Raw genomic sequence first — 12743 nt, 5'->3', positions numbered from 1 at the left:
CATTAGTTAGAAATTAAGATTTAATAAAACAGATTTCTTTGCATTTGAGGTTTTGTATGTAAAAGTTCTAGTTCTTCGAGACACTGACGCTCAGCTAGCACAGTGCTGCTAGAGCAGCTGAAGCTGTGGGACATGAGACACCTTCAGGGTTGGTGAAGGGACTCTATTGTTTGACTCGTTTTCTTTTCCCTCCTACAGACGGATCACAAGGAGTACATACAAGTGGAATTTAACTTCTAATCCTACTGTCCAAATATCAAACGGAGGAGTTGCTGCTGGTTCAGTTTGATGTTGATGGCTTCTTTGAACCCATTGGTCGCCTCTGGTCAAAATGTGGACATTGACATTGTTGGACAATAAAGACTGTCTCTGGGACCTGCAGGGCTGCCTTAGACCTGCTAAAATGCTAAAATAAGGATATATTTATATTTATTATGGATTTGTTTATATGTCTTTTAATAAATTATTGAGAAGAAAATCCAACCACGCTGCATATGACATCTTGTCTAAGTGCTACATGTCTAAGTAACATCCACACCAATGAATGCCAGGTCCAGAAGTTTCCCAGCAGAACACTGAACTGTCACAAGATGGTTTAAATGTGGTCATAATGTTGTGGCTGAAACTGGAGGCATCTAAATACCTTCAGAATCCTAAGTCAAATCCACAAACATGTCCCATTGCTGTGGTCCCTACCTTCAGGACCTCTCCGTCGGCGTAGAGCACGTAGATGGTCACCTCAATGTTCTTCTGAACGCTCTTCCCTCCTCTCTCAAACTCCCCTCGCTCCAGCGTCAGGTACAGGTCGTTGCGGATGTCGCCTGCAAATATGAAAAGAAAAATATAACCTTTGTTTATTTCACCTGAGAGATGATGAGACTTATTTGACTTTAGACCATGATTCCATTTATAGAAGCAACAAAAGAGAGAACAAGGATGCTGCTTTCTTTCCATGAACTAATATTTTTATGTCGCACACGTATGACAGCTTTCTGAATAAACTAGCTCCACTCTTGACTCTGGACTCTGAGTAAAAATATTCTGGTAAAAATATTCTAATCATCAGTGACTCACCGGGCATGATGACGTCTGGGAAGCCCAGTTTACGGGTGATGGCCACACCCCTGCTGAAGATGAGAGGGTTCTCCCTGCGGACCTGCTCCATGTCACCCCTCAGCAGCTGGAGAGAGATGATCAGACCTGGAGGAGGAGACCGGGGGGGAGGAGGAGGAGGAGAGAGGAGGAAGGGGGGGGGGGGGGGGGGGGGTAGAAGGAAGAGGGGAGAGAGAGGAGGAGGAGGAGAGAGAGGAGAAGGAGGAAGAAAGAGAGAAGGAAGAGGAGGAAGAGGGGAGAGGAGAGGAAGACAAGAGAAAAGAGAGAGAAGGAGGAGGAGACATAGGAGGAGGAGGAGGAAGAGGAGAGAGAGGGGAGAGAGAGGAGGAAGAGGGGGTAGGAGAGAGGGGAGGAAGAGGAGGGAGAGGAGAGAGAGGAGGAGGAATAGAGCAGAGGGAGGAGGAAGAGGAGGAAGAGGGGAGAGACGAGGAGGAGGGGAGAGAGGAGAGAGAGGAGGAGGAGGAGGAAAGACAGAAGGAAGAGGAGGAAGAGGGGGAGAGAGGAGGAACACAAGAGAAAGGAGAGGGAAGAAAGAGGAGACATAGGAGGAGGAGAGAGAGGGGACAGAGAGGAGGAAGAGGGGAAAGGGAGTTAGAGGAGAGAGAGGAGAGAGGGGAGGAGGGAGGGAGGGGAGGAAGAGGGGAGAGAGGAGGAGGAGGAGACATAGGAGGAGGAGAGAGAGGGGACAGAGAGGAGGAAGGGGGGAAAGGGAGTTAGAGGAGAGAGAGGAGAGAGGGGAGGAGGGAGGGAGGGGAGGAAGAGGGGAGAGAGGAGGAGGAGGAGACATAGGAGGAGGAGAGAGAGGGGACAGAGAGGAGGAAGGGGGGAAAGGGAGCGAGAGGAGAAAGAGGAGAAAGAGAAGTAAGAGACCTATAACGACTAAAACACATGAACTGTTAGAAGCAGCTGGTTGTGTTCATTCTGTACAACATTTATGAGCTTTTATGAGGTACTGATGTTGGACCAGAAGAACTAGAACCCGTCTGACCTGGGTCCATGTGACAAACTGTGGAAGAGTTCAGCGGGTATAAATAGAACTGGTCTTCCTCTTTGACTTGTTGTGGTTGTCCACTTTCTAATTATACCTGAGCTGCTGTTAGTTTATGTGTTCTTGGTTATTTTGGAGGAACGTGTGTGTTATATCAGAAAACAACACGTCAGAAATGAAGAGGCATTTTCCACTGGATGTCGATGAGACAGTCTCCTAAGTGACTAACAGGTCAGCAGTTCTGCAGAATGTTTGCTGTCCACAAAATAAGACGTCAGCTGGTGTCCCCATATAATGAGTCCCACACTGACACACAGCAGCATCCAAACCTGGACTCTCAATCAGAGTCCCATGTGTCCTGTCCAGTGGTGGACAGTAACGAAGTAAATTTACTTGAGTACTGTACTTAAGTACAGTTTTTGAGTATCTGTACTTTACTTGAGTATTATTTTTGGGGGATACTTTTACTTTTTACTCCACTACATTTCTGTTGATGCTCTCGTTACTCGCTACTTTTGAGCTTACGTCAGCTGATTATTTTTTTATTTTTTCAAAATTCTGAGAAAATAAACTGTTTCTGCTGATTCGCATATGGTTTGTCTTAGTCGTATACGTCATGCCATACAATACATACAATGGAGGAAGAAACTGGAGAAACACCTGGAGAAACTCCCACCGAGCACCCGTGGCCTTATCTGAAACCCACGTTTGAGATTTTTGCCACAAAAACTGATTCGTTTCAGTTTAAATGTTTGTTGTGCTTACCGCGAACAAATTATATCACGGCCTTCAAGAACTCGTCTTCCAACCTGAAAAAGCACGTCGCGGTATGTGTGTGTGTGTGTGTGAGAGAGAGAGAGAGAGAGAGAGAGAGAGAGAGAGAGAGAGAGACTGGGTGGGTGGGTGTGCGCGTGCGTTAGAATCGCATCAGTGGATTGTATAATGACAATAAAGCTACTTTCCTGTATTTCCTGAGATACTTTTTAAATACTTTTACTTAAGTATTTTTTTAAGCAAATACTTTAGTACTTTACTTAAGTAATATTTTGACTAAGCTACTTTTACTTGTATTGGAGTAATATTTGACAAAGAGTATCTGTACTTTTACTCAAGTAGTGAAGGTGTGTACTCTGTCCACCTCTGGTCCTGTCCTACCGTAGTTGGTGCTGGGGGCGGTGTACTTGGTGCTGGACTTGCGGATGATGTTCTCGTGGATCTGGTACCACTCGTTCTCGTTGTTACACCTGGAGAACAAGAACGCTTCCGTGAGAACACAGAATGCTTTTGAAGTCAACATGTTTATAACGGAAAGTCTAAGGCACATTTTGATTTCTGATATGGTTCATGAGGCTTTGACTCACAGACGAAGGATTGTTTTTATTTTAAACTCCACCACGCTATGATGAAGGAACTTTAATTCTTCTTAAAACAGAGCAGAGGTTTTTGACTCCATGTGTCACATGGGACATAAAATTAATTTCTTTCCTTATAGGAGATAATATTGGGGTTTTTAGTTTGTTGTATTGTTTGTTGTATTGTTTTGTATCGCAACGTATCTTATCTTACCGTATTATATTGTAGCCTATCATTTTATATTGTATTCTCTATTGTATCGTACATTATCGCATTGTATCGTATCGTATCACGTCGTATCGTATCATATCGTATCACGTCGTATCACGTCGTATCGTATCGTATTGTATTGTATCGTATCATATCGTATCAGATCTGGAAGGGAGGACTTGACTTTTTCTTTTTTTTAATATCTACTCACTCAGACGTATTCAGTGTATGACTGCGTGCATCGAACCGTGACGCCCGTACCGCAACACCGCGGGACTAATACATATACCGTTACACCCCTATTAGTCACTGCTGCTGCATTTTAAGCATATTCACACAGCTGACACATCAAGAAGGAACCACCGAAGTTTCGTCTGCAGGATTACCACGGTGTTCACAGTCAAAACATGAAGTAATACACTTTTGTCTACTGTCACTTAAGTCTTACTCAACTGTTTCCACTTTCTGAAACTGGAAAACTGTTACTTTGGTAACTTTCAGCTCTGCTGCTTCTGCATCTCGCACTGTATCGTATCGTATTGTATCGAATTCTAACGCCTTGCACCTTATCGTATCACGTTGTATCGTATCACATATTATCAAATCGTAAAATATCGCACCTTATGGTATCGTATTGTATTGTGTCGTATCGTATTGTATCAGATCATACTGTATCGTACGGTATCGTATCGTATCATGTCGTGTCGTGTCTTATCGTATCGTATCGTATCGTATCGTGTCGTGTCTTATCGTATCGTATCGTATCGTATTGTGTCGTGTCATGTCTTATCGTATCGTATCGTGTCATGTCGTGTCTTATCGTGTCGTGTCTTATCATATCGTGTCGTGTCATGTCATGTCTTATCGTATCGTATCGTATCGTGTCGTGTCTTATCGTGTCGTGTCTTATCGTATCGTATCGTATCGTGTCGTGTCATGTCTTATCGTATCGTATCGTGTCATGTCGTGTCTTATCGTGTCGTGTCTTATCATATCGTGTCGTGTCATGTCATGTCTTATCGTATCGTATCGTATCGTGTCGTGTCTTATCATATCGTGTCGTATCGTATCGTATCGTGTCGTGTCATGTCTTATCGTATCGTATCGTATCGTGTCGTGTCGTGTCATGTCTTATCGTATTGTATCGTGTCGCGTCAGATCATACTGTATCATAACATCTGGTCTTGCATCACATCATATCGTATCGTATTGTACTGTATCGTATCGTTGATGAGTAATGTTTTATAAAACAAACAACTACTCAGTTAATCAGAACAATCTGGCAGATTAATATATAATGTTGTGAACTATGTGATCACAATCTGTGAATCCTGGTGGAGACAAGCAGCAGAGCTGAAAGTTCCAGTTTTAGAAAGAGGAAACGACTGAGTAAGACTTGAGTGACGGACACAAGCGTATTACTTCATGTTTTGACTGTGAACACTGTGGTAATCCTGCAGGCAAAACTTCGGTGGTTCCTTCTTGATGTGTCAGCTATGTGACTGTATAGCTATGATAGTCTGCAGCAAAACAAAGCAGCGGTGACTAATCATCCTCCGACCGAGGACATGCTTTTGTTTTTACCTCAAATAAAACAATGTCAGAGAGAGAAGAGGGTGAAATGTCACACAGGAGTAAAAATGTGAAGAAGAGATATACTGTATGCCCCACTCGTTATCTTCTAACTCATCTTTAACCTTTCAGTCCTTCTCTCTCTGACCTTTTTACCAAAATATTCAGTGCAGGACAATATGAGCGCCTTCTGGAAAGAAAATGTCAGGGTAGAGCTGTGTGTTTGCAAATGTCTGTCCTCCTGACGCCCAGGACTTCGTTACCTGCTGCCGCTGGTACCTGTGAGCACCCAGGATCAAGGCTGGTTAGATTGTTAGACTGTGGTCGGGTATCTGTGAGTGCAGCCTCTTACGTGTAGACTTTAAGGACAAAGTCTTTCTCCTCTTTGAGCTCAGAGATGGTCTGCAGCACGTCGCTCATGGCCAGGACGGCACAGCCGTACGGTCGGCGGTACTGGACGTGAGGAGGACCCTTCTTGCTGTCGTTCAGCAGCATGCGGCCTGCAAACAGGAAGTGGGAAAAAATGGACATGAGCAAGGTTCTTTTAGCACAGATTTACAACGCTAACATTATGAGCACCTCCTGGACTCCTCTAGTCCTCTGAAGGTGAGCTGTGGTATCTGGATTCAAGACCATTTGAGTCCTGCAGGTTCAGAGGAGGAGCCTCCATGGACCAGACTGTCGACTACTGACAAACTTCTACAGGACTGGAACAGGGGAACTGCACAGGGGATTGTGGGGGGTCCTCTTCCAGATTTGGACTCAGGCCATGCAAACCGGGTCTGAGAGAGAGCCAGCTGGATCGCTGCAGATCCCAGAACCACAACCAACCGACTGCTTATTCTACTGTTTACACCATTTAAACCAGAAGCTAACGCCCAAAATTTCTTTCTGTTCTCACATCATGACAATAAAATATTTTTGATTCATGATTCTTATCCAGGACGTCCCACGGATGCTGGATGAATCTGGAGGCCAAGTCAACACCTTGACCTCCAGGAACCGTTCCTGAAGCACCATCCTGGTGAACACATGACTGGATGGACCCAAGGTCTCCCAGCAGAACATGGACCAAAGCATCAAGAGAACATGATCCATCAGAACCAGAACCACCTTCCTCCTCCACGTCTCCTGGTCCAGGTCTGATGTGTCCATTGTAGGAGCTTTCATCAGAGGTCAGAGGTCAGCATGGACACCCTGACTGGTCTGCAGCTCCACAGCCCCAAACTAAACAACCTGTGATCCACTGAGTGTTCTGACTCCTTTCTATCAGAACCAGCATCAACTTCTTCAGCAGTCTGAGCTCCAGTAGCTCGTCTGTTGGATCAGAACCACACGGGTCAGACTCACTGATCCTTGGTCCAGGACCCTGTCTCTGGTTCTCCTCCTTCTTTGGACCTCTGATGATAGATACTGACCTCTGCAGACCAGGAACATGGAGATGTTCTGATCCAGTCGTCTGGTTCTCCTCAAAGTCAAATCTTTCCTCTTGAACATTTTTCCTGCTTCTAACATCAGTCATAATGTTATGGCTGATTGGTGTGTATGTATATACGTTGTCCATCTCACATGTTAGTTAATTACCTGTCCGAATCACTTGTGACACAATGTAGAGATCTCTCTTCATGTCTTTGTTGCTCAGGTCCTGCAGAGTCAGAGAGAGACAAAAAATAAAACACACAAACTAAAGAAACTTCAAAATTCAATTCATTCTATTTATAATATTATATTAGTTTTACAACAATTTAATGAGCTGTCTCCCGAAACTGTCCCTAGACATATAAGAATAAGACAAAAAAAAATTGTTGACAAAAATGTTATATTTCTTTTTACTTTAATATTTTTGTGGAAATCTTATGGCATGTTTGGAAACACCAGGGACAAGACATGCATGGACGGTACGGTGGGTTTGTATCTCCAGACAGAAGACAGAAGAAGTCAACACGGACGCTTCCTCTTTGAGTGTGAAATCTTACAGAGGTTACTAAAGGTCAAAAGCACACCGGTTTCTGTGATGCAAGAAAAAAAAAACGCTCTGAGTCATTGATACCAATGAATTTTGGGAGTATGTTTGGAAACACCAGAAACAAGACATGCATGGAAGGTACGGTGGGTTTATATCTGAATGTTTTACAGTGCGTCAGGTTTGTTGTCGTGTCTTTAGACAGTTTTCTGTGTCATTATGTTTCTGATTAACGTCATAAAGCAGCTTTAAATAAAAAAAACTGTTAATAACCTTGATAATTAGTGAAACACAGTGTGCACGAGCAAAAAGAAAAAAGAAAAGTCAACACAGCTGCTTCCTCTTTGAGTGAGAAAACCGTAAATCTTACACAGGTTACAAAAGGTCAAAAGCACACCGGTTTCTGTGAAGCAAGAAAAAAAAAGAGAAAACATCTCTGAGTCATTGAGGCCGATGAGTTTTCTGTGATTCACACAAACTCTGGCTACTCAGGAAACATTTCAAAAGTCATCACAGCTTCTTCTTTGACCCTCTCGTGATTCTCCGACTCAGCAACAGGGGGCGCTGCCTCCTCACTTTTAGACCTGAGCATTTCAAACGCTGCATGTTTGTTACCGTGAAGAGGGCGCACAGACGGTCCACCTTCTCCGGGTTCTTTGGTCCTCCGTTCTTGTTCAGCCTCACCATGAACCTCTCACTGAAAAACACACACAAGCAGAACAACAGCCGTCTTTAACTTCAGCAGCAGAGAGGTGGAAGGTCTGCAGGGCTTTGGAGAGACCCCCGCCTTCTCCAGGGATGCAGAGACGTCTTTGTGAACGTTTGTGGATTCAGAAGTTAAAGTTAAGGTCCCAGGGTTGAGAAGCTCTGCTCTAGCTAAGAGGCGTTTTACCCCAGGGCGCCCTGACTTCATCCTCCCCGGGGGGATTTCTGGATGAGATGGCACTCTCTCAGATTTCTGCTCACGCCTCCTCTCTGCTCCCCGGCAGAGAGGAAACCCTGAAGCAGCGTGTCTCAGCCCTTTCTGGCTCCAGGGAGCAGCGAAGCGTTGTCTGCCGGTGTCAGCGTCTCTGTTCTTTGAGGGAAACGTGACTAAGCTCCAGTTCAGCTCATTGTGTGTTTGACATTAATACAGTTTAAGCCTCTCACGCGTTCGTTCATTCATTCATGGGAAAAGACGGAGCAGACACTAATCCGTGCGCACGTTAAACATCATGCGTCTGAATGATGAACACGTCACCGGCCGGTTTATTAGGCACACCTAAACCGCTCCATAACCCTAGAACACTAACGTTATAATTAGCAACACCGTCAATAACGTTGGGTTTATTTCACCCAATAAAAAATGCTTCTCAGTATTTCTCTCCTCACACAACACAAAGTCCTTTTCTTTAATTTTCAACTATAAAATGTCTCATTAAACAATAATGGTATCTCAGAGGGGCTCGTATAAAAAGGCTCTAAAATTTGCGAAAAATTGTGGAATCTTTAACGAATAGCTCCTTAAAACAAAAAACGCAATGGAACTAGGAACTTGAAATTCAGTCCACCTGGTCCTGGGACACGTGAGACTTGTCCAGTGAACGTCCCGCATCACTGACAACCATGAGAGAGATGGTTAAATAATGATGAGCTGACTATAAAAATTATACTTATTCATAATCATTACACTTAAATAAGAACTACATGCAAATTCCAGGACAGCTTAGCTAGCTCTGGTATCAAAGGATAAATATGTGTAGATAGAGGTTGCTAAAGTAAAACTAGCTTCAGTTGTGTTTTATTGACTTGTTGGCCTGACAGATTAACCAAGCCTGTGATAGGACGATAGCTGTGGACGGTACGTCGCCATAAAAATCTGGTTGCAAGTTATTACGATCGTCTGATTTAATACACAAACACGAACGAATAGGGATGTAACGATGCATCGTGACACGATTAAAAATCGGTACAAATGCGTGACGATTCGCACCGGTTGACAGAAAAAATGAATCACGAATGCGAGAGAAGTAGGATATGTTCTTTTTCTTCTTTTTTTTTTCACCAGTTTACTTGTGAGATTGTTTCTAAAGAAAGGAGATATTTTTCATGTATTCTGTTGTTTAAGATGACCAAAAGTTGCGCTTTTTATTAGAGGACACAAACCTCTAAGATTTTTTTCCTACAAATAAAAGATCATTTTATTTGGTCATAATTTGTCTGTAGCTCATTTTGATAAAAAAAAAAAAAAATCGCGAGAAAATCTTATCGTGAACAAAAAATCGTGAACCGTATCGAGTCGTGAGTTGAGTGTATCGTTACATCCCTACTAACGAACACGTACCTGTAGAAAAACAAAACAGGGATTGGAGTCAGTAAACAGCCTGAAGGTTCCCAAGGACGCTACACTTTATACACTCAACCTCACTACACTTTTACTTTCTGCCCTTTTCACTGACTGTAGTTTCTCCTGTCTCCGTGGAATGATGCTACTGGATAGAAAATACCCCACGGATCCATCCATAGACGATGGTCTGACAGAGAGTAAATATCCAGACTGTGGTAGTTCTCTTGGAGAACGTTGATGCCAGAGGTCAGACTGGTTCAGAGTTCAGACAGAAAAGCAGCAGGAACTCAAATAACCACTTGTTCCAACAGAAGAGCATCTCTGAAAGCACCACACATTTAACCTTGAAGGAGGCGTGATTCAGCAGCAGCAGAACGTCAAGAGTTAAGAACCGGAACCTGAGGCTACGATCCACAAGCTCTGAGGAGTCTTGGTTTGGTGTAAACAGAATGAACGTATGGATCCATCATGTGGAAGGTTCACCAGAACATGAAAATGGACAGAAATAAGATTCTGATATCTTCTAAAAACGCTGCACGTCACCAAGATAAAACCATCTTGGCCTGGTTTCTAGAACAGTGAGAACTCCACAGACATGCGGCAGAGATAGAACCTCGTGAGGACGTGGTGGAACGGGAGGTTCTCATCATGGATGTTCAGCCGACAAGTCTGCAGCAAATCTTTGTTCAATCTATGCCACGAAGAATTGAGACAGTTCTGAGGATAACCTGATACTAGCAAGGTGCAGCTAATGAACAGCTACAGTCTAATATTCAGCACGTCTCATGAAGACAAAGACGTAAAGACGGCAGAGCTTTGTGTCGGTAGACTGACAGATGACGAACCATCACTATCATCTCTGGAGGATTAGTCTGAAGCCTCCTTCTGTGTCTGTTTGTTGAGCTGGAGTAGACCTGACCACCAGGACGCCGTGCAGACGACCAAGTGTGTCGAGCTCAACCGGGATAAAGCTGCAGCCTCTTGTTGTTGACTGACAGTTGGAATCATGTCACCTGCTATTTCAGGCTGAGTTTGTCTCAGTTACTCTCTTATTTACTGCATCTCAACTGTTTAAGAGTTTAATGTCTCTACAATACACACGATCAGGCATAACATTATGACCAACATTATGATCCTAATATTGTCTGGTCTCCCTGTTTAAACGTTATTCACTTCTCCTGTCAGTGGTCATAATGTTGTGGCTACCCAGACGACATTGCAGGTCTCTCTGTTCAGGTCTCTGGTCCAGGAAGTAGTCTCCATGGTGACCACTGGTCCAGGTCTCTCTGGTCCAGGAAGTAGTCTCCATAGTGACCACTGGTCTAGGTCTCTCTGGTCCAGGAAGTAGTCTCCATGGTGACCACTGGTCCAGGTCTCTCTGGTCCAGGAAGTAGTCTCCATGGTGACCACTGGTCCAGGTCTCTCTGGTCCAGGAAGTAGTCTCCATGGTGACCACTGGTCCAGGTCTCTCTGGTCCAGGAAGTAGTCTCCATGGTGACCAGTGATCCAGGTCTCTCTGGTCCATGGATCACTGTGTTCAGCACTAAATGGCTCTGGTTCTTTTCCAGATTCACAAGACAAACACTCAGAGATAAATCCAGATGACCGGATACCTTGAGTCAGAAAATCTGAATATTGTTCCAGAGTCATGTCCATGCTCCGTTTAGACCAACAGAAAAGATTTGAAATCACTGATGGAAACTTCTTCTTCTTCTTCTTCTTCTTCTTCTACAAATACTTCTGGGTCAATATGAGTCAAATAACCACTAATATCACCTTTACTTCTCTTTCTGGTTTCTATTTTGATATATTAAAGGAACAAAGGTAAATTTACTTGTCCAGCATTTTTAACTCAAATCAACACTTACTATTTATCTTAGAATCTAAAACCAAACTTGAAACACCAGAAAGTACATAGACACAAAATGGCGACCAATGAGTTTCTTCTTCATCCTCTTAAACTTAGGACGACGCCCCCTCTGAGACTGTTCTGACTTGTAGCTTTCAATCAGCTCAACAGAAACACCATTAAAGTTATTAACTTTAAACTATCGACACTAACAAGAGCTGAACTGCCTGTGTATGAAAGCAGAGCTAGCTCTCAGGTTACTGTTAATGAAGTTAGCATAGACTGTATATAAACATGGACACCACGTCTCCACTTCCTCTCATTGGTCAAACTGACTCTATGTTCCCGGGGATACGGGCGGCGCCATCTTGTGAGTTTGGATCCAGAGTCTGATCAGTACGGTCTGAGGGCGGAGCCACGTGGAGCCGTGATATTGATGCCCCGCCCACACTTCCTCCAGACTCACTCGTGTTTTAGTTTAATTAATACTAAGCTCTGCTCTACCTCCACCTGTTACAAGGACATGATGGATTATACACTGGATTTGTGTTTTAAATTTTTTATTTACAACTCTCACGGTCCCATCGGACCACTTTACGGAGTGGTTGGCATGGCAACAGGACTGGTATTAGGTCCCACCTTGTTTCTATAGCGTCTAAAAAGAAACTTGAACTCGAAAACTGACACTTGAACATTCATCAACATTATATTAACGATCTAAAATGACTGAAACCATCCATCCAAATGTATATAACGTGTATTTTAGTGTTTTATTTCGGCCCAAGTCCCGCCCACTAACACAGAGGGGGTGGAGCTTATGTCCTTACTGCAACCAGCCACCAGGGGGAGCTCTATTTCTTTTAACTTCACTTTAGAGGAGCTGTTCCACCGTCCATATCTTTTACAGTCTACGGGTGTTACGCACAATTTCCTTCAGACAGAAACAGAAACAGCAGCAGCAGCAGCAGCAGCAGCAGCAGCAGCACGCTGTGTCCGACTCTTTAAAGGAACCAGTTTATTCTAATCCCCCAGAGACTGCAGCCCAAAACAAACACACACAAGGAAAGAGAATAAATATTATTTCTCCCCAAACTGCAGGAGAGTGTGACTCTGTGTGTTGGATATTTGTTGGTGCATTAGAGTGATTTAAATTGGGAAGTAAACAGAAGGATAATGCTGCAAAAACATAAGACGTATAAACCTACAGCTGTATCTGTCAGCGTGCCTCTGGGTGGCAGCAGGCACAAACGTACGACGTACATCACAGCAGACTAACTCAGTCTGAGTCTACTCTAAGTGTCCATCGGTGTGAAAGAGGCCAGATAAACAACGCAGATGAAGTCAGAGAAAGGCCAGCGTGATAAAAACG

At 43.8% G+C, this 12743-nt stretch overlaps 1 protein-coding gene across 4 annotated transcripts in view; it reads right to left on the bottom strand.

Annotated features, from left to right (window-relative positions):
* Positions 1-12743, bottom strand: part of LOC311486613 (dedicator of cytokinesis protein 3-like) — a gene marked incomplete at both ends in the record, with an annotated part of 193724 nt that overhangs the window by 42246 nt on the left and 138735 nt on the right. For all 4 annotated transcript variants that reach the window (XM_084542524.1, XM_084542525.1, XM_084542526.1 and 1 more), the window contains 6 exons: positions 697-821; positions 1075-1200; positions 3257-3345; positions 5589-5736; positions 6821-6881; positions 7815-7896. In XM_084542524.1, the coding sequence (XP_084398650.1) occupies positions 697-821; positions 1075-1200; positions 3257-3345; positions 5589-5736; positions 6821-6881; positions 7815-7896 (631 nt within the window). The remainder of the gene's footprint in view (positions 1-696; positions 822-1074; positions 1201-3256; positions 3346-5588; positions 5737-6820; positions 6882-7814; positions 7897-12743) is intronic.

The sequence above is a fragment of the Chelon labrosus genome (genome assembly GCF_963514085.1).
Source record: "Chelon labrosus genome assembly, chromosome: 4".
Lineage (NCBI taxonomy): Eukaryota > Metazoa > Chordata > Actinopteri > Mugiliformes > Mugilidae > Chelon > Chelon labrosus.
The sequence above is the reverse complement of the archived record's forward strand: the minus strand, read 5'-3'. Positions and strand labels throughout refer to the sequence as shown.